We start from the raw sequence: 22,046 nt of genomic DNA, 5'->3' as shown, positions 1-22,046 counted from the left end.
GTTTCCAAAATGCATCAGGCTTGTCTATATGTTCATTTGCAAAGTTCAAACGCTGATTTTTGTGGTGAGGACGTAGAAGAGGTTTTCTTCTGATGACTCTTCCATGAAGACCATATTTGTACAAGTATCTCTTTATAGTGGAATAGGGTACCACAACTACAGTGTCTGCCAGATCTTTCTGGAGGGATTGTGCAGTCAAACGTGGGATTTGAATAGTTTTTCTCACAATCCTGCGAGCTGTTCTGTCTGATATTTGTCTTGGTCTTCCAGATCTTGCTTTAACTTCCACTGTTCCTGATGACTGCCATTTCTTAATTACATTCCGAACAGAGGATATTGACATCTGAAAACGTTTTGCTATCTTCTTATAGCCTTCTCCAGCTTTGTCAGCGTCAACTATTTTCAGTTTCAGATTTCTAGACAACTGCTTAGAAGAACCCATGGTGCTGATTGTTGGGGCAAGGTCAGATGAGGGGGAAGTGCATTAGGGATCGACCGATATCGTTTTTTTAGGGCAGATACTGATAATCTATGGCCTTTCAGGCCGATAGCCGATAATTTATACCGGAATATTGGTATAAGTTATCGGCTATTTCTACACACACCCCCCTGGCCCCGAAGAAGCCACTGCAGATCATTGATTTAAAGCGGGCACTTTAAATCAATGAACTGCAGCGGCTTTGGCTGAATCAGAGACCACTGCCGCCACCCACTTTTCTCCCCCTGCCTGTCCGGGGGTCCTCCCAACCACCACCGCTGCCCCCCAGCCATCCCCCACCTACCCCCGCACCACTGCTGCTGCCCCATTGCCTCCCCTTTCCCCGGTTTTATAATTACCTGTTCCCGGGGTCCAGGGTCCGCGTTACTTCTGGCTCCCGTCCTGAGCTGTCACTGTGCGCACTGACGGTGACGTCTTGTTGAGGACATCACTGCACTGCGCAGCGCACAGCGTAACACAGGATGCAGCAGGAGCCAGAAGTAGCGCGGGCCACAGACCCCCTGGAAAAGGTAATTATAAAACCGGTGTTAGGGGAGGCAATGGGGGCGGCGGCGTGCGGTGCGGTGGGGGGGGGGTGCGGGACATTATCGGATTATCGGCAAGATAATTGCAGATACAGATAACGTCAAAAATCGTGAATATCGGCCGATAATATCGGCCAAACCGATAATCTGTCGATCCCTACAGTACATGCTATAAATTCTGCATGGTGCCCAAACTTTTGCAGACGCCATTTTTTTCGGTTATTTTGAAAGTGTAAATGATGGAAATATAATCTAACTTTTGTTGACTTATTATAAGAATGTCTAATCTGTAATTTGATGCCTTTTGGAGATTTTTCCATCTTTCATTGGCTTCTTTACGCACATTAATACAAATTTCTACCTGGATTGCCCAACCTTTTGATCCCCACTGTACTGCTATAGTAGAGTCTTTGGCTGCCAGGACATGCATGCTGGCTGCAGAGCCACAGATTGCAGATCACTGCTCTATAGCAGTACATGCACTGCCAGTAACACATGAATAAACTTTGCGCACGTACTGCTGCAGAGCAGTGATCTGCAACATATAATACTGCCCTTGATTTTTGCAGCCCCCCTCCAGCTCAGCCCCATCTACCCCACGTCATCATGATCCTGGCAGGTATTTCAGCCACAATCTCATGCCCATCAACTCCTCTCTTTATCTAGGCCTTCTCCAGTCCAGAAACAAAATACTTATAGCACCTCCTGGCTCTACCTCTGCACAGGGTAAGTGCGTCTGGCCAAACCCCCAAAATTCTCAACCTACTTTTTTTCCTTTCAGCGTAAATTTTGGGTCAATAATTTACACTGCCCGAAACATAGGTGCATTCCTAATATTGTATATATATTTGTTTCTACCGGTGCATAATGATGGTTCCTCTTAGCCGATTATACCCACAGTCAATATTTTTATACTGTAATTTAACCCATCCCGGACACAGGGTGTATAGGTACGCCCTGGGACTTATGGACCGATGGCGTACCTGTTAACAGGGTTTAAACTATTCTCACGAGCAGAGAATGGGTTAAGCCCGGTGGGTCCCGGTTGCTACAGGCAGCCAGGACCCACGGCTAATGCCAGTCACCGCTGATCAGGCCGATGCCCGGTATTAACCCTTTAGATGCCACGATCAAAGTTTATTGTGGCATATAAAATGCGGGGTTAACAGTGCCAGTAGCTCAGTGGAGCTGATCGGGACATCTGCGGCGACACTGCGGGTCCTGATCAGCTGAGGGGAAAGCAGGAGGGTCCTTACCTGCCTCAACGCCATCTGATCGGTGTTCTGCTGCTCCTAGACTGCTATGCAGGCTAGAGCAGCAGAGCGCCGATACCACTGATTAATGCTATGCTATGGCATAGCACTGATCAGTTTATGCAATCAGAAAATTGCATGTTATAGCCCCCTATGGGGCTATAATAAAAAAAATGAACAAATGTAATAAAAAAATGCGCCCTATATGTAGAAAAATAAAGTTATAGGGGTCAGAAAATGACAATTTTAAACATACAAATTTTGGTGTATGTAGTTAGGATTTTTTTTAAAGTAGTAAAATAAAACCTACATAAACTGGGTATCCTTGTGACCTACAGAATAAATGTAATGTCTAATTTTTTACGAACATTGCACTATGTAGAAACAGAAGCCCCCAAAATGGCGTGTTTTTTTTTCAATTTCACCCCACAAATATTTTTTGGGGTTTTGCGGTAAATTTTGTTATTAAATGATTGATGTCATTACAACGTATAATTGATGGCGCAAAAAACAAGCCCTCACATGGGTCTGTAGGTGCAGAATTGAAAGTGTTATGTTTTTTTTAGAAGGGGAGGAGGAAAAAAACTAATGTGCAAAAACAAAAATTGACCTCTGTCACTTTAAGCATTAACTCTGGGATCCGTTTACTTATGAATTTGATTCTGAGAGATTTTTCATGACATATTGTACTTTATGTTAGTGGTAAATTTTTGTCAATACTTTCATGGTGAAAAATTCTAAATTTCATGAAAAATTTGAAACTTTAGCTTTTTTCTAACTTTGAAACTCTCTGCTTGTAAGGAAAATGGACATACCAAATAAATTATATTAATTCACATATAAAATATGTCTACTTTATGTTGGCATCATAAAGTTGACATGTTTTTACTTTTGCAAGACATTAGAGGGCTTCAAAAGTAAAGCAGCAATTTTCCAAATTTTCATGATACAACAATACAACATCTGAAATGTTCAGAGCCCAGTTAAGTTTGAAGTGGATTTGAGGGGCCTTTCTGTAAGAAATCCCCTATAATGGACCCCATTGGGCATGTTGCATTTAGAAAGTCCCCAGGGTGCTAGAACAGCAGCAAAAAAAAAATACACATGGCACACTATTTGGGAAACAACGCGCCTAAGGGAATGTAACAAGGGGTACAGTGAGCCTTAACACCTCACAGGTGATTGATTACTTTTCGTTAAAGTTGGACAAGAAAATGAAAATTTTTATTTTTAAACACAAAAATACTGGTGTTACCCCAAATTTTTCATTTTCAAATGGGGTAATGGGAGAAAATGCCCCCAAAATGTAAAACTTCATTTCTCTTAAAGGGGTACTCCACCCCTGGCATCTTATCCCCTATCCAAAGGATAGGGGATAAGATGTTAGATCACCGCGGTCACGCTGCTGGGGACCCCGGGGATCGCCGCTGCGGCACCCGCTCTGTGCGTAATGACGGGCAATACAGGGGCCGGAGCAGCGTGACGTCATGGCTCCACCCCTCATGACATCACGGCCCGTCCCCTTAATGCAAGTCTATGGCAGGGGGCATGATGACCGCCACGCCCCCTCCCATAGACTTGTATTGACGGGGGCGGGCCGTGACATCAGGAGGGGCGGAGCCGTGACGTAACGATGCTCCGGCCCCTGTATTGCCCATCATTAAGTGCAGAGCGATCTCGCTCTGCGCAGTAATGATAGCGGGGTGCTTCAGCAGCGGGACCCCGGCGATCTGACATCTTATCCCCTATCCTTTGGATAGGGGATAAGATGTCTAGGGGCGGAGTACCCCTTTAAGGAAATACCCCATATATGGTCGTAAAGTGCTCTGCTGGCACACTAGAGGGCTCAGAACAAAAAGAGCACTTGGGCTTTTGGAGAGAGAATTTGGCTGGAATTGAAGTCGGGGCCATGTGCGTTTACAAAGCTCACATGGTGCCAGAACAGCAGAAACAACCCCCCCCCCCCCCTCCCACATGTGACACCATTTTGGAAACTCATCCCCTCAAAGAACCAGGGCTGTGGAGCCTGTAGATACATGTTCCGACTCCGGAGTTTTCTGTACTTCCGACTACCCGACTCCTCTGTATTAATATGCAAATGTATTTTATACATTCCTTGAAGGAAAGAAAGGCAACATACATGTCATTACCACAGGACTACTGGCTGGGAAGCCAACAGTCTACTGTATTAAACAGTTTGTGTGCTGATCTGCTGCTGAAGATAGGGCAGTGGGAGGATCAAGGAAGGGGCATTTATTATAAAACATGATTTCCCTAGTAGAATCCCATAGTCGTGTTTAAAGGGGTACTCCGCCCCTAGACATCTTATCCCCGGGGTCCCTCTGCTGGCGACCCCCGGGATCGCCGCTGCAGCACCGCGCTTTCATTACTACACAGAGCGAGTTCGGGGGACGGATACAGAGCGATACAGTGGACGGAGCAGCGTAATGTCATAGCTCCGCCCCTCGTGACATCACGCCCCGCCCCCTTAATGCAAGTCTATGGCAGGGGGCGTGAAGACCGTCACGCCCTCTGCCATAGACTTGTATTGAGGGCGCTGGCCGTGACATCATGAGGGGCAGAGCCATGACGTAACAGTGCTCCAACCCCTGTATCGCCCATCATTACGCACAGCGCGGTGCCGCAGCAGCAATCCCGGGGGTCCCCAGCAGCGGGCCCCCCGGCGATCTGACATCTTATCCCTATCCTTTGGATAGGGGATAAGATGTCTAGGTGAGGAGTACCCCTTTAAGCTAACAATCAAGTTTACAAGTTTTTATAGCCTTAGCTGAATGGCAGCAGTTTTTCCAATGGTTTACAGCTTCAGTCTTGAACTATTGACCCTTCATTCCCTTCACTTATACAAGTGTCTCTAGTCCTGCAAAAAACATATTTCCTTAACCCCTTATCAGTGAGAGGCTAGGTTACCCATGGGTTCCCTATAACAGCAGAACACAACACTATGGAAAGTATAAGTATTGCCGCTCCTAATTGTGCGTTGTGTGCCATATAGTAAAGCACATGAAAAGCATGCTTCTTCACGGTCACTTAACGTGTTCGTTTTGCGGTTACGTGAGGCACTGCATGCATTGGTCTTTATTCTTAAAGTAGAGAAGTCATTAATTATAACTTTTTGTGAATTGGGACATTTAAACTTGCTTTTATTTATTTATTTTTATTCCAATCTAAATTTAGTAGGAGTCGGAGTCTGTGCATTGTTTGCCGACTCCGACTCCAGGTACCCAAAATTTCATCCGACTCCTCGACTCAGACTCCACAGCCCTGCAAAGAACATAACAAGGGTTACAGTGAGTACTTACACCTCACAGGTTTTTTTTTTTTTTTTTTTTTTTTTTTTTTAACAGTGGGCCATAAAAATGAAAAATTAGATTTTTAATGCTAAAATGTTGATGTTACCCCACATTTTTCATTTTCACATGGGGTAATAGGAGAAAATGCCCCCCAAAATTTAAGCCTAATTTCTCCCAAGGAAATACCCCATATGTGGATGTAAACTGCTCTGCTGGCGCACTACAGGTCTCAAAAGAGAAGGAGCGCCATTGGGCTTTTGGAAAGAGAATTTGTTTGGAATGGAAGTCGGGGGCCATGTGTGTTTACAAAGCCCCCATGGTGCCAGAACACTGGACCCCCCACATGTGACCCCATTTCAGAAACTACACCCCTCACTGAATGTAAAAAGGGGTGCAGTGAGCATTTATACTCCACTGATGTTTGACAGACCTTTGGAGTAGTGGGCTGTGCAAATGAAAAATGTAAAAATGGACAATTGTTCCAAAAATCTCTCAGACACCAGTGGGGTTACTCAGAAGAAGTGGTTTTACCAATTTTGGGGGCCTTTTTTTCATCTATTATCCCTTGTGAAAATGAAAAATGTTGGGTAACACCAGCATTTCAGTGAAAAAAAATCTAATTTTTCATTTTCCCATCCAAATTTAACCAAAAATTTGTCAAACACCTGTGGGGTGTTAAGGCTCATTATACCCCTTGTTACGATCCTTGAGGGGTGTCGTTTCGAAAATGGGGTCCATGTGGGCGTTTTCCTTTTTGCAATATGTCAGAACAGCTGTAAAATCCCCTGTACAAATCACCAATTTAGGCCTCAAATGTACATAGTGTGCTCTCACTCCTGGGCCATGTGCGTCCGCACAGCATTTTACGCCCACATATGAGGTATTTCCTTACTCGGGAGAAATTGCGTTACAAATTTTGGGTGTCTTTTTCTCCTTTTACCTTAAGTGAAAATGAAAAGTGTGGGGGGCAACACTAACATGCTGGTGTAGCCCCCAACTTTTCCTTTTCATAAAGGGTAAAATTAGAAAAAGCCCCAAAAATGTGTAACGCAATTTCTCCCAGTACGGAAATACACCATATGTGGCCCTAAACTGTTGCCTTGAAATAAGACAGGGCTCAGGAGTGAGAGCACGGCATGTGCATTTGAGGCCTAAATTAGGGATTTGCATGGGGCGGACCCGGATGCAAGCATGGCGTTTGCCTCCAGCACCACAAATACCCTACAGCAGTGTTCCCCCAAATAGGGTGCCTCCAGCTGGTGCAAAACTCCCAGTAGGGTGTGTATATATAGTCTTTTACTCTTTATTTCATGTAAGTGTAGTGTAGTGTTTTTAGAATACATTCACACAGGCAGGGGTTTACAGCGAGTTTCCCGCTGGGAGTTTGAGCAGCAGCGGTAAATTTGCCACAGCTCAAATTTGCACCCGGAAACTCACTGTAAACTCCCGCCTGTATGAATGTACCCTGTACATTCACAGTGGGGGAGGGGTGCGCAAACCTCCAGCTGTTGCAAAACTACAACTCCCAGCCTGTAATAACAGACCGTGCATGCTGGGAGTTGTAGTTTTGCCATAGCTGGTGGCACACTGGTGGGGAAACACCAAATTACTCAGACTAACTTAGGAAACTGAGTTAGGAAACTGAGTTAGGAAACAGACTAACTCAGTGTTTCCCAAAAAGTGTGCCTACAGCCAGGGCCGGCGTCAGGGCGGGGCATCCTAGGCAATTGCCTAGGGCCCCCATCCAAAAGGGGGCCCCTGAAAAGCTTTAGGGCATTACTAACAATACTCCATTTTGCGCAAAATCGCGGCGTTTTTTGCCGCGATTTTACCGCGAATTTGTGCAAAATGCAGTATTCAGGGCCTAAGGCACTAACACTCCTCCCCCTGTCCTGAGCATTCTGGAGGAGCGCTGCTTGCGCTCCACTAATCCGACATCACCACGCTTGGAGGAACACAGCAGGCAGCGCTCCACTAGTGAATCCCCCTCACATCCTGCTTGCGCTCCACTGCTTGGGGGCCCGGGTGATCGCTGCCAGCACTTTTTTATTTTTTACTTCTACTATGTGCGGCCCTGCAGGGCTGAGGAGGCCAGGGGCTACTGGGAGCTCCTACTGATGTGACCCTGGCACAGAAGCAAGGCAGCCTCAGCCAACCCGATCTCCAGCAATAATCTCCTGGGGGTAAGGAGAGGCTTTGGGTTGGGGATGTGTATTGTATATGTATGTGTATGATTTTGTATGATGTGTGTATATGTATTATGTGTGCATGATAGATTTATGCGTATGTATGATGTGTGTATGTGTGTTAGATGTGTATCTATGATGTATGTATGTATGTATGATGTGTGAATGAGGTTTGTTACAGTGTGTCACCCCAGTAGCAAGGACATTACATGAGGGGGAGGTTTGTTACAGTGTATCACCCCCCGTAGTTAGGAGATTACATGAGGAGGGGGTTTGTTACAGTCTGTCACTCCAGTAAAGAGATTACATGAGGAGGAGGAATTGCTTGCCCAGGGTCCAATCAAAATTAAAGATGGTATTGGTAGTGTAAGTATCAGTGGCAGATCCCGGAGGGGGGGCGCAATGGGGCCGCAATTGCCCCGCCCCTCCCAGATTAATTTCCCCCATCACTCTTAAGGACATCCCTATGTCCCGAAAGATCTTTTCGGGACACAAGGTTGCCCCCATTAACTCTCTGCGGCCCTGTATTAACTTTAAAAACGCAGGGGCTGCCGAGAGGTCACTGGCAGCCCGTGCGTGCGCCCATAGGAACGGAGGCGCGGAGCATCGAGCAGGAGGACGCTCGCTGTCCAGCATGGTCAGTTACCAGCGGCACGTCATCTTCAGTGCTCCGACCACATAGGGCAATACATAGACATACAGCCTCCAGCCATACACTGTGTATGGTTGTAGGCTGTATGTCTGTGGGGGGGAATATACTGCCAGCCTAATGTGGGGGAATATACTGCCAGCCTAATGTGGGGGAACATACTGCCAACCTAATGTGGGGGGACTATTCTGCCAACCTAATGTGGGGGGACTAAACTGCCAACCTAATGTGGGGGGACTAAACTGCCAACCTAATGAAAGGGAACTATACTGCCAACCTAAGGTGGGGGAACTATACTGCCAACCTAAGGTGTGGGGACTATACTGCCAACCCAATGTGGGGGAACTATACTGCCAACCCAATGTGGGGGAACTATACTGCCAACCTAATGTGGGGGAACTATACTGCCAACCTAATGTGGGGGAACTATACTGCCAACCTAATGTGGGGGAACTATACTGCCAACCTAATGAGGGGGGGGGGGGAACGGGAACTATACTGCCAAACTAATGTGGGGGAACTATACTGCCAACCTAATGAGGGGGGGGGGGGGAACGGGAACTATACTGCCAAACTAATGTGGGGGGAACTATACTGCCAACCTAATGTAGGGGAACTATACTGCCAAACTAATATGGGGGAACTATACTGCCAAACTAATGTGGGGGAACTATACTGCCAAACTAATGTGGGGGAACTATACTGCCAAACTAAAATGGGGGAACTATACTGCCAAACTAATATGGGGGAACTATACTGCCAAACTAATATGGGGGAACTATACTGCCAAACTAATATGGGGGGGAACAATACTGCCAACTGAATATGAGGGGGGGAACTATGCTGCATACTTAAAAGGGGTAGTCCACTGCCCCAGCGTTCGAAACATTTTCAGCAGGCCAGGGGCGGGTGAGGCAGGGGAAGGGGGGTGGCAACAGCTGGAGGCACAAAATGGGTCTGGTCACCGGCAGATCCACAGGTGTTTCCGGCATGGTAATTCAATTTTCTGTGTCCGCACAGAATGCATGGCTGTCTATGAGACGATGCATTCCTGTGCAGTCCTAGTGCCGGCATATTATGTCGGTGCTCTGCAGTTTGCGGAATATCTGCACGGAAATTCTCCATGTGGATATTCTGTCTGTGAACTTAGCCTTATAGTATATGTGGGCGCTATTACTGATAGGCAGCATTGAGAAGATCACTGTTTATCTGTGTTCGGTGACTATTACTGTATAGAGAACAAGGTTACAATATAAGGTTAGGGCTACATGGCAAAAATGGGTCACACAGTCAAAGATCGCCATGTTATTCTCCTTGAATGGTGCTGAATCTCAACTAATGTAAGTAAATGTGGTCACACAGAAATCCAGCGCAAATCCGTTCTTGCTCTTTAGGTGGTTTATTAAACCCTTAAAACAGCATCATAAAATGTATGGCTTTCTGTGACCATACATGTTATGATGCTGTTTTGCACTGGATTTCTCTACGTGTGTCCTTACAAGTTGCTGTTGCTCCACAGGTGTCCGTGCTCTTCCGTCTTGCAAAGGGGGGAGCTGATCTGATCTGCACTAAATGGGGTCACATTGCGACCCCCAAATTACCACAGCCAAAAATTCATCCTGGATGGAATTATTACGTTTCTCATGTTGTAGTCACAGCCATTTGGGCTTTGCAGCGCAGTCTCATTTACTTGCATTAGCCGAGATGCAGCACAATTCAGGAGGCGCAACATAGTGATCTTTGGTCACGCAATCTAGGGGCCCCATTTTTCATTTTTGCCCAGGGCCACACTTAGTCTAAAACCTGCCCTGCCTACAGCTGCTGCGAAACTACAACTCCCAGCATGCACTGAAAGCCGAAGGGCATGCTGGGAGTTGTAGTTATGCAACAACTGGAGGACACAATTGCCACCTCGCTCCTATCCTTTAGGATGATCGGGGCTGTCTCTGACAGCTCCGATCAACCTTATTTTCCAGACGATCGGGTCACCAGAGACCAGATCAGCCCGGATAAGCTGTCATTGAACTGTCAGAATTGACCGTCCAATCACAGCGATCGTCGTTATGGGGGGTCTCAGGACCCCCCTGGGCGATGTCACGGGATGCCTGGTGAACGTTCCGGCGGAAATACGGAGGTCATACAGGTACGCCCTCCATCCCCAACAGGTTAAGGGGTTAAACAAAAAAAAAACAACATCTTAACACACAATGCATTCAGCACTTACAGCTTCTTCATGCTCTTTCCAACAATCAAAGTCTGTTGCCAATGCAAGACTTGCGTAACAGAGTCCAGCTTCTTTGGCTAGAACCACCTCCGGAACCGTGGTCATGTTGATAACATCCCCTCCCCAAAGCCGAAACATGTTACTTTCAGCTTTGGAACTGAAGCGTGGGCCTTCTATGGTGATCATTGTGCCTTTAGGGTGGCATTTTATCCCAAGCTTCTTGGCAATGTCTATCAAAACCTACAAGAAAAAAAAATTGAAAAAAAGAAAGCTTTCCAAGCAAATACTTAATAAAAGACCTAAAAGAATATAAAAAGCTTGTAATAAGATTGTTCAAAAAGTGTGTACTTTTTCCATGCTTCTTTAAAGGGTGACAACAATTTCAACTTCATTACCATAACAGATATGTGCCACACAGGAACAAACATCATACACTTCCTTTGCGGTACAGCTAAACTGTACCAATCAAAGCATGTTAACCCCTTAACGACGCTGGGCGTACCCATACGCCCCCACTTCAAACAATTTTCTGCTGCAAGTTTGAGATGCAGCAAATTTCCTGCAGCAGCTCAAACTCCAAGCGAGAAACTCCCTGTAAACCCGCCTGTGTAAATGTACCCTAAAAACACTACACCTACACAAAATAAAAAGTAAAAAACACTACATATACCCCTACACAGTTCTCTTCCTCCCCACCCCAAACAAAAAAAAAAAAAGTATAAATAAATACACGTCTTGTACGGCACTGTTTCCAAAACAGAGCCTCCAGCTGTTGAAAAACAACAATAGTATTGCAGGACAGCCACTGACTGCCAAGGCATGCTGGGAGTTTTGCAACAGCTGGAGACACCCTGTTTGGGAAACACTGCCGTAGGGTATTTTTATGGCGGATTCAAATCCCCAATTCAGGCCTCAAATGCGCATGGTGCTCTCACTTCGGAGCCCAGTCGTATTTCAAGGAAAAGGTTTAGGGCCACATATGGGGTATTTCCGTACTAGTGAGAAATTGCGTTACAAATTTTGGGGGACTTTTTCTCCTTTTACCCCTTATAAAAAGGTAAAGTCAGGGTCTACACCAGCATGTTAGTGTAAAAAATAAATAAATAAATAAATAAAAATAAAAAAAAGACCCCCAAAATTTGTAACGCTATTGCTCCTGAGTACAGAACTACCCTATATGTGGGCGTAAAGTACTCTGCAGGTGTACAACATGGCTCAGGAGTGAGAGCACCAAGTACATTTGAGGTCTATATTGGTGATTTGCACAGGGGTGGCTGATTTTACAGCAGTTCTGACATAAACGCAAAACAATACATACCCAGATGTGACCCCATTTTGGAAACTACACCCCTCAGGGAATGTAACAAGGGGTATAGTGAGCCTTAACACCCCACAGGTGTTTGAAGAATTTTCATTAAAGTTGGATGTGAAAATGAAAAAAAAAAAAAAAAAAATTCTTCACTAAAATGCTGGTGTTACCCTACATTTTTCATTTTCACAAGGGAGAATAGCAAAAAAGCCCCCCAAAATCTGTAGCCCCATATGTGGATGTAAAATGCTCTGCGGGCGAACTACAATGCTCAGAAGAGAATGAGCGCCATTGGACTTTTGGCAAGAAAATGTGTCCGAAATTGAAGGCCATGTGTGTTTACAAAGCCCCCATAGTGCCAGGACAGTCGACCCCCCACATGTGACCCCATTTTGGAAACTACACCCCTAACGTATTGTAATAAGGGGTGCAGTGAGCATTTACACCGCACAGGTGTCTGACAGATTTTTGGAACAGTGGTCCGTGAAAATGAAAATGTTTTATTTTTCATTTGCACAGCCCACTGTTCCAAAGATCTGTCAAACGCCAGTGGGGTGTAAATGTTAAATTCTGTGAGGGGTGTAGTTTCCAAAATGGGTTCACATGTGGGGGGGGGGGGGGTCCACTGTTCTGGCACCATGGGGGGGGCTTTGTAAACGCACAAGGCCTCCCACTTCTATTCCAACCAAATTCCCTCACCAAAAGCTCAATGGCGCTCCTTCTCTTCTGATCATTGTAGTTCACCCGCAGAGCACTTTACATCCAGATATGGGGCATTTCCATACTCAGAAGAAATGGGGTTACAAATTTTGGGAGGCTTTTTCTCCAATTAACCCTTGTGAAAATGAAATATTTGGGGTAACGCCAGCATTTTAGTGAAAAAAATTATCAAATTTTTCATTTTCACGTCCAAATTTAGTGGAAATTTGTCAGGCACCCGTGGGGTGTTAAGGCTCACTGTACCCCTTGTTACATTCCTTGAGGGGTGTATATTCCAAAATAGTATGCCATGTGTTTTTTTTTTTGCTGTTCTTGCACCATAGGGGCTTCCTAAATGCGACATGCCTACCAAAAACCATTTCAGCAAAATGTGCTTTCCAAAAGACAAATGTGACTTCTTCTCTTCTGAGCATTGTAGTGCACACGCAGTGCACTTGACGTCAACACATGAGGTATTTCCATATTCAGAAGAGATGGGGTTACACATTTTGGGGGGCATTTTCTCCTATAACCCCTTGTAAAAATGTCAAATTTGGGGGAAAACCAGCATTTTAGTGAAAAAAATAAAAATTTATTTACACATCTGACTAACCAAAAGTCGTCAAACACCTGTGGCATGTTAAGGCTTACTGGAGCCCTTGTTACGTTCCTTGAGGGGTGTAGTTTCCAAAATAGTATGCCATGTTTTTTTTTTTTTTTTTTTTTTTGCTGTTCTGGCACCATAGGGGCTTCCTAAATGTGACAAGCCCCCCAAAGCCATTTCGGAAAAACTCCCTCTCCAAAATCCCATTGTCGCTCCTTCCCTTCTGAGCCCTTAACATACACATATGAGGTATTTCCTTATTCAAGAGAAATTGGGTTACAAATTTTTTTTTTTTTTTTGGGGGGGGGGGCTTTTTTTTCCTTTTACCCCTTGTAAAATTTCTAAAACTGGGTCTACAAGAACATGTTAGTGTAAAAAAAAAAAATGAAGATTTAGAATTTTCTCCACCTTTCAGCTATTCCTGTGAAACACCTAAAGGGTTAAAACACTTTCTGAATGTCATTTTGAATACTTTGGGGGGTGCAATTATAATGGGGTCATTTATGGGGTATTTTTAATATGAAGACCTCCTCAAATCCACTTCAAAACTGAACTGGTCCCTGAAAAATTCCGATTTAGAAATTTTTTTGAAAAATTGGAAAATTGCTGCTGAACTTTGAAGCCCTCTGATGTCTTCCAAAAGTAAAAACATGTCAAATTTATGATCCAAATATAAAAGTAGACATATTTTATATGTGAATCAATATACAATTTATTGGGTATATCCATTTTCCTTACAAGCAGACAGTTTCAAAGTTAGAAAAATGCAAAATGTTCAAAATTTTCATAAAATTTTGTGATTTTTCACCAAGAAAGGATGCAAGTAACGACGAAAATGTACCACTGTGGTAAAGTAGAATATGTCACGAGAAAACAATCTCGGCATCAGAATAATCGGTAAAAGCATCCCAGAGTTATTAATGCATAAAGTGACAGTGGTCAGAATTGCAAAAAAGGCCTCAGTCCTTAAGGGGTTAAAGCCACTCGTTTCATACTGTTACATAAAAGGTGCTGTAGTTTCCTCAGTTTCTTGAATAGCCGGAGCTATAACAAGCAACGTCTGCTTTTTTTCCTTTTTATACCTGCTGAGAGCCATAATGTTTAATTTTTGGCCTGATTTATGTATTTATTGTTCATAAATAAACAAACTTTATTTTATTTTTTTTTGTAACATAACTGTATTCCTTATCAATTTAAACCTTTAAGGACCCAGGGCGTACCTGTATGCCCCTGGGAATTCCGGTCCCCGCCCGGGTGGGTTTGAGATCCCCCCCATGTCGGCAATTCAGATTGGCGATTTGCTGACCCGGAAAAAAAAGGCGATAGGTGCTATCACCCTTTAGCAGCACGAGTGAGGTGGCACTGGTGCCACCTCCTGATTGTCCTGATTCGTCAGCCGTTACCTGCCAACGATTCAGGACGCCTGCTGTGGGGGTGTCCCTAACAGCACCCGCTCCGCCCCTACTCAAGAGGGCGGGAGCGGATGCCAGGTGTGTGTACCTGTAGTGGGGGCCCCTGATCCCTGGCATCGGCGGTGGGATCGGGCCCCCGGAGCAGAGACAGCAGCAGGATGACAGGCAGGACGTGCGCAGCATATTGTATACGTGAATCAATATATAATTTATTTGGAATGTCTATTTTCCTTACAAGCTGAGAGCTTCAAAGCTAAAAAAAATGCAAAATGTTAACATTTGTCCAGAAATTTTTGAATTTTTCACCAAGAAATGATGCAAGTATCAACGAAAATTTACCACTATGTTAAAGTAGAATATGTCACAAAAAAACTAAATCTCGGAATCAATTTCGTAAGTAAAAGCATCCCAGAGTTATTAATGCTTATTAACTTAATCCCTGATAAGGACCACCCACTGGATTCCTATGCATAGAAAGAATTTAAAGGAAAACTGTCACATGTTTTCTCCCGCACTATCCACAGGTACTGATGGATAGTGCGGGAGACGCTGATTAAAACAAGCCCTACCTTGCCCAGATCCGCCTGGCCGTTCTCCCGCAATTGTAGTTTTATTCTATGTGTATATCTTGCTGTAACTGGCATGGGTGGGGCTTCTGCAGGTTAACTGGCACTGACGTCAGCGCCGCTTATGAATAATCATCCCCCCTCCCTCCAGTTCTCCCTCTCTTCGCCGCTCTTAACTGGAGGGAGGGGGGATGAATATTCATAAGCGGCATTGACGTCAGTGCCAGTTAAGCTGCAGAAGCCCCGCCTGTGCCAGTTACAACAAGATTTCCACATAGAATAAAAGTACAATTGCAGGCGAACAGCCGGGCCGATCCGGGCAAGGTAGGGCTCATTGGAATCAGCGTCTTCCGCACTATCCATCAGTACAGATAGTGCGGGAGAAAACATGTGACAGTTTTCCTTTAAATAAATGAAATGCATGTTTTACTGAATATTTTTTCAGTTAAGTTTCCCCTTTAACAATCTCTATGCTTTTGAGCAGAGCTGTGGAGTTTGTAAGTGAAACCTACACTCTGACTCCCACATTTCCAAACTAAAGTTACCTCCCATTAGGGTGCGTTCACACTGAGTAAATCTCGCTGAATCTCCGCTCGCGGAATTCAGCCAAAGGAGATTCAGCCTGGAAGCATTCTGCAGCAGTAGGACCGAGCGTCACTGCGCCATCACCATTGACGACTATGCAAAGTTCCCGTAACATGTTCATTCTTTGCGCTGAACTATTAAAATTGCTCAGTGAACGGATCTCGCAGAAGACCCATTCACACTGATGTTAAAGTTCACCGTGCGTAATTCCACGGGACACTTATAATATAAAAATTATATAACTTTATTAAATATACATTAACAATTAATTAATTTAAAATCACAAATAGGGAGAAGCATCCACAAAGTGGGAAGACAAAGGCGTTGCTCACAGACAGATCCACATTAATAAGTTATATAAGGAAAAGTAACATGGTGCATAGTCACACATGTGTGCATTAACAGCACATATATAGGCACAACAATGCTCTAATTATCATACAGTACAATGCACACAGTGAAGACAATAGGCATACCAAACTGTAACATCCAGTTCCTAACAGGGTCTGCTGGAGCAACGCCACCCCAACGCACGTTTCGGCGAGTCCTTCGTCCTGGGGGTCGTGGGCCACTCCTTGAAGGAAGGCCTGAACATGAGAATCAGATGCCAGAGGGCGTTGGAAAAGAATGGAAAGGGCAGACACTTGACCCTTTAAAGAAGGCTTGGGTGCCTTGAGCATGGTGCAAATCACCTGTGTTGAGAAGCCACGGGCCCTTAGTACCGCGGTCTCAACCACCACGCAGTCAAATGCAGAGACGGCAATTTGGGGTGGTCCAGGGGACCCTGAGAGAGAAGGTCTGGACGAAGCGGAAGGCGCAGCAGAACGTCGTCCAGGAGCCGGACGACATCGGCGTACCACGCCCTCCGAGGCCTATCTGGAGCCACGAGAATGGCGGGAATGCCCTCTGCTTTGAGCTACCTCAGGACCCTGGGAAGGCGAGGAAGAGGAGGGAACAGATAAGGTAGGGTGAACCCCGATCAAGGAATTACCAGTGCATCCGCTGCCAGAGCATGGGGGTCCCGCGACTTCGACACAAAGAGGGGAACCTTCTGGTTGTGGCGGGATGCAAAGAGATCCACATCTGGAGTTCCCCAGAGGCCGCAGATCTCTGCAAACACCTCCGGATGAAGGGACCACTCGCCGGGGTCGGGAGAGGACCGGCTTAGGAAGTCCTCTTCCCAATTGTTCATGCCTGGGATGTGAATTGCCAAGATGGCTGGAACCCTGAGCTCCGCCCAGAGAAGGATCTTGGAAACTTCGGTCATCGCCGCCAGACTGTGGGTGCCACCCTGGCAACTGATGTAAGCCACCGCAGTGGAGTTGTCCGACTGGACACGAACTGGGCGGTCCTGGAGAAGGATCTCCCAATGTAACAGGCAAAGGTAGATTGCCCTCAGCTCTAAGATGTTGATCGGGAAAAGTGTCTCCCTGGGAGACCAAAAGCCCTGGACTGTCCGGTCTCGGAAGACACCCCTCCAACCCGAAAGGCTGGCATCCATCGTGACAACCAGCCAATGGAGGGGCAGGAAGGAGCACCCCTGAAGAAGCAGGGGGGAGCGGAGCCACCACAGAAGGGAGCGACGAGATGACCGAGGAAGTACGATCTTGCGATCGAGGGACAATGGGGACCTGTCCCACCGGAATAGAATTGCAAGTTGAAGGACTCGAAAATGAAATTGACCGAAGGGAACGGCCTCCATGGCCGCCACCATTCGACTCAGGACTTCCATGCAAAACCGAAAGGATACTGGGGAGGGGATCCTGAGTATACGAACCCCCGACAGAAGGGTCAACCGCTTGTCCGGCGGAAGGTGAACCCGGGCGGACCAGGTGTCGGATCGAAGTCCTAGAAAAACCATGGACTGAGTGGGGGATAGGTTGGACTTGTCCCGATTGACCAACCAACCAAAGCAAGACAGGGCCTGAAGAGTGAGGGTGAGACTCTAGATTCCGGTCCTTGGACGGAGCCTTGATCAGAAGGTCGTCCAAGTAAGGGATCACTGAGACCCCCCTTGCCCGTAGCAGACCGATCACCGGCGCAAGGACCTTGGTGAACACCCTCGGAGCTGTGGCTAGGCTGAAGGGGAGAGCCACAAACTGAAAATGTCCCTCCGGGACAGCAAAGCAGAAGAACTGCTTCTGATGTCCCGGAAAATTCGGAACATGGAGGTAGGCATCCTTTTTGTCCATTGAGGAAAGAAACTCCCCCTGATCCATGGTTGCCACGATCGAACGGAGAGACTCCATGCGGAAGTAGCGCAAGAGGAGATGCCAGTTGAGGAGCTTTAGATACAAGATGGGGCGTATTGGACCCCCTTTTATTGGGAACTACAAAGAGGTTGGAATAAAAACCCTGAAAGCGTTCCCTGGGAGGAACCGGAACAATGACCCCCTGAATGAGGAGGGACTGAAGCGCACCCCGGAAGTCCTATGCCAGAGAGGAAGATCGCGGAGCTCGGGAAAGGAAAAAGTGATCCTTTGGAAGAGAGGCAAACTCGATCCGGTAACCGTTGGACACCACATCCCTGACCAGGAGTCCTGCACATACGTGGTCCAGACGTCCCGGAAGAGTAACAGTCGACCTCCCACCCGAGAAAAATCCGTGGGTGGGGGCGTCCCTTCAGGCGGAGGTGGGTTTGTGGGTACCCACCTTGGCGCAAAGCGTCCGGAACGGTTATCCGAATTCCAGGATGTGCGAGTCTGAAAGAAGGGAGCCTTTTTGTCCCGAGAAGGCGCCTGCCTGGTCCCCTTCGTGACCCCAAAGGTCCGAAAGGAGGTAGATTTACAGCGGGAGGTAGTTCTACAGGCCTTATTTTGAGGTAATAAGGAACTCTTCCCTCCCGTGGCTTCAGAGATGATCTCGTCTAGGCGCTTACTAAAAAGCCGAGAACCAGTAAAAGGAAGCTCAGCGAGAGACTTCTTAGAGGCTGCGTCCGCATCCCAGGCTTTGAGCCACGCGAATCTACAGAGAGCCACAAGGTTACCCGTGGCAAAAGCAGCACAGCGGGCCGACTGCATGGAAGCAGAACACAGAAAATCTCCCGCTTTAGAAAGCAGGAGAAATAAGTCGGCCAGTTCTTCCGAGGAAGCTCCAGAAGAATTGCCCTGGCTGAGTCGGGAAACCCAGATCTTAAGGGCCCAGGAAACCCAGGCAGAGGCAAAGGCAGGTAGAAGAGATGAACCCGCAGCCTCAAAGGCAAATGTAGCCAAGGTCTCCCCTTTTTGTCCGCTGGATCCATAAAAGATGCAGCATCGGGCAAAGGTAGGGTAGTAGTCTTAGATAGACGGGAGACTGGTGGGTCCACCGTAGGTGGTGAGGACCACCAGGCAATGAGGTCCTTAGCAAAGGGATAACACGCTTGAACAGCATCCGAAGTTCCTGGGTCTTCTAGGTGAAAGGTGTCTCTTATGGCCGAAACCAATGAGTCCACCGTATCGGTCATGTCTGCATGGTCTTCTGAGTCTTGAAACAGAAGCAGCCTCATCAACTAGTTCACCAGGGGAGTGGGAACGGGTGGAGGCAGCCTTAGAAGAGGGAGACACTGACCTGGCGCGCCGTTCTGAAGACTCAGAACGGCGACTCGGGGAGCGTCTTCTGGAAGAAAGACACTTGCTGGAAGACGTAGCAGAGGGACGATGCCCATGCCTACGTCTGTACAAAGACTCCAGAGAGGAGTCAGAGGAATGGCCCCTATTACGCTTGTGAAAGCGTTTAAAATAGGGTGAGGGAGAGCGAGGCTCTATTGGGGAACGGTGTAAGGAGGATCTCTCTAAGGTAGTCACCATGGAACGGGAGACCTGTGCCAAGTCAGAAATAGACAGAGAGGGAAGACACCCACATTGGAGGGGCAGCAGAGCCCACTGGGTCTGGGAGAGCATCCTGAATAGGAATACCAGGAGGGTCAGGGGGTGCAGTGGTGCAGGCGGAACAAGTGGGTTCAGCAGACCCAGGCATTTTGCTTTGCAGCCCTTACAAGTATAGTAGGTGACCAGGGCCCCAGGTACCTGCTTAGAGGGAGGGACAGCGGACATGGAAAAAATAGGTTAATCTCACCAGCATCCATGTCCCCCACCAGGCAGCTGCTGTGAAAAAAGCAGGGACAGCAGGACCAATTAGAAGAGAGGGGCCGGGTTAGACTGGAGCGCCTCTGATTGGCCTCCAGTCCCCCGCACAGCTCTGATTGGCTGAAGAGATTCGCGCTCTCCCTAGTGCGCGAATCCCGCCGGGGAAGAAAGATGCCGGCTCATAATGGCGCCTGCTCCAATCCCCGAAGCATATGTGAGTGCCGGGGAACAGGAGCGGGCGAAGTGCCGGCGCAGCGAGCCACTGCAAAAACAAAAGAAAACTGCGCCCTGGCCGTGCTGCGCGTTCTCCCTAGAGCGCGAATCCCGCTGGGGAAGAAGATGCCGACTCATAAATGGCGCCCACTCCAATCCCCGAAGCATATGTGAGTCATGGGGAACAGGAGCGGGCGAAGTGCCGGCGCAGCGAGCCACTGTGAAAACAAAAGTACACTGCGCCCCGGTCGCGCTGCACACCACGCGGCCGGAGCACAGAAGAAAAAAAAACCCATAGAGAATGCAGCCGCGGCTGCTGAATAAAGAGGGACTGCCCAGTGAGTAAAAATGAACAGTCCTACACCACTGATATTAACCCCGAGTTCCCCCAATAGCGTTAGGGAGCCCATGCCCAATAGGGACCCCAACTAGAAACAATAAAAAGGAGTGAGACCAAAACAGGGGTTCTCCAGAGGTTGCAAGCCCCCGACACCTGAAAGAAAAAAAGGGAGAAGGGGAATACTCACCTAAATCTGAAGAACTTACCTAATGAAGTCTTCCAGTCAGGAAGTCTTCAGCCAGCTTTTTGTCACCTGCATCATGCCGGGCTTGAAAAGCGAGATGAGCAGGGAAAAGTGGGGGACCCGGACCCTTGAGGTACAACCCCAGGCGCTGGCCGTTGGCGAGAGGGGGTTGACAGTACATCCACGATGCTTGTGCCCCCTCAATCGCAAATGGGGAAACAGTGAACGCTATGTTCCTGAGTCCCCACCTTAAAACAGGAAAATAAAAGGGAATAAGAAAAACTAAACGTCCCTATTCTGTAAAAAAAAAAAAAAAAAAAAATGTTAGACCAAGTCTGGGGAGAACCCCAGACTAGTGTCCATCTCCTGCGACACTAAGCTTAAACTGATTACCCCAGACTCTGTAGGCGGGTATATCCTGCTGGGAGGAGCCGACTTTTTGATTTCCTTAGTGTCAAGTCTCCTAGCAACAACAGTATACACCCAAGGTTGTGTCCCCCAATGGAGCAGATAGATAAATTGTGGTTTTCATTAAAATTTCCTCCCTAAAAAAATATTTTTTGGGGTTCGCCGTACATTTTATGGTAAAATGAGAGGTTTCAGTACAAAGTACAATTGGTCACACAAAAAACAAGCCCTTATATGGGTCTGTAGATGGAAATATAAAAATAAGAGTTATGGATTTTAGAAGGAGAGGAGGAAAAAACGAAAACGCAAAGATAAAATTGGCCTGGTCCTTAAGGTGAAAATGGGCTTGGTCCTTAAGGTGTTAAGGAGCCCTCCAGTTCTTCACTCATTACCTGTATTAACTGCACCCATTTAAACTTGTTACCTGTATAAAAGACACCTGTCCACACACAATAAAACAGACTCCAACCTCTCCACAATGGCAAAGACCAGAGAGCTGTGTAAGAACATCAGGGATAACATTTTAGACCTGCACAAGGCTGGAATGGACTACAGGACAATAGGTAAGCAGCTTGGGGAGAAGGCAACAACTGTTGGCGCAATTATTATTCAAAAATAAAAAAAAAAGTTCAGGATGATGGTCAATCTCCCTCGCTAGATCTCACCTCGTGGGGCATCAATGATCATGAGGAAGGTGAGGAATCAGCTCAGAACTACACGGCAGGACCTGGTCAATGACCTGAAAACAGCTGGGACCAATCTCCAAGAAAACCATTAGTAACACACTACGCCGTCATGGATTAAAATCATGCAGCACACGCAAAGGTCCCCCTACTCAAGCCAGTGCATGTCCAGGCCCGTCTGAAGTTTGCCAAGATCATCTGGATAATCCATAGGAGAAATTGGAGAAGGTCATGTGGTCTGAGGAGACAAAAATAGATCTTTTTTGGTCTAAACTCCACTCACTGGGGGAGATTTATCAAAGGATTTAGACTGGTTTTTCCTGTCTAAAT

The 22,046-nt window shown here is 46.7% G+C and overlaps 1 protein-coding gene across 3 annotated transcripts in view; it reads right to left on the bottom strand.

Annotated features, from left to right (window-relative positions):
- MTAP (methylthioadenosine phosphorylase) overlaps positions 1-22,046 on the bottom strand; it is a 62,191-nt gene that overhangs the window by 23,390 nt on the left and 16,755 nt on the right. For all 3 annotated transcript variants that reach the window (XM_056520436.1, XM_056520453.1, XM_056520445.1), the window contains one exon: positions 10,647-10,886. In XM_056520436.1, the coding sequence (XP_056376411.1) occupies positions 10,647-10,886 (240 nt within the window). The remainder of the gene's footprint in view (positions 1-10,646; positions 10,887-22,046) is intronic.

Source organism: Hyla sarda, chromosome 1 (assembly GCF_029499605.1).
Source record: "Hyla sarda isolate aHylSar1 chromosome 1, aHylSar1.hap1, whole genome shotgun sequence".
In the NCBI taxonomy this organism is placed as follows: Eukaryota; Metazoa; Chordata; class Amphibia; order Anura; family Hylidae; genus Hyla; species Hyla sarda.
The sequence above is the reverse complement of the archived record's forward strand: the minus strand, read 5'-3'. Positions and strand labels throughout refer to the sequence as shown.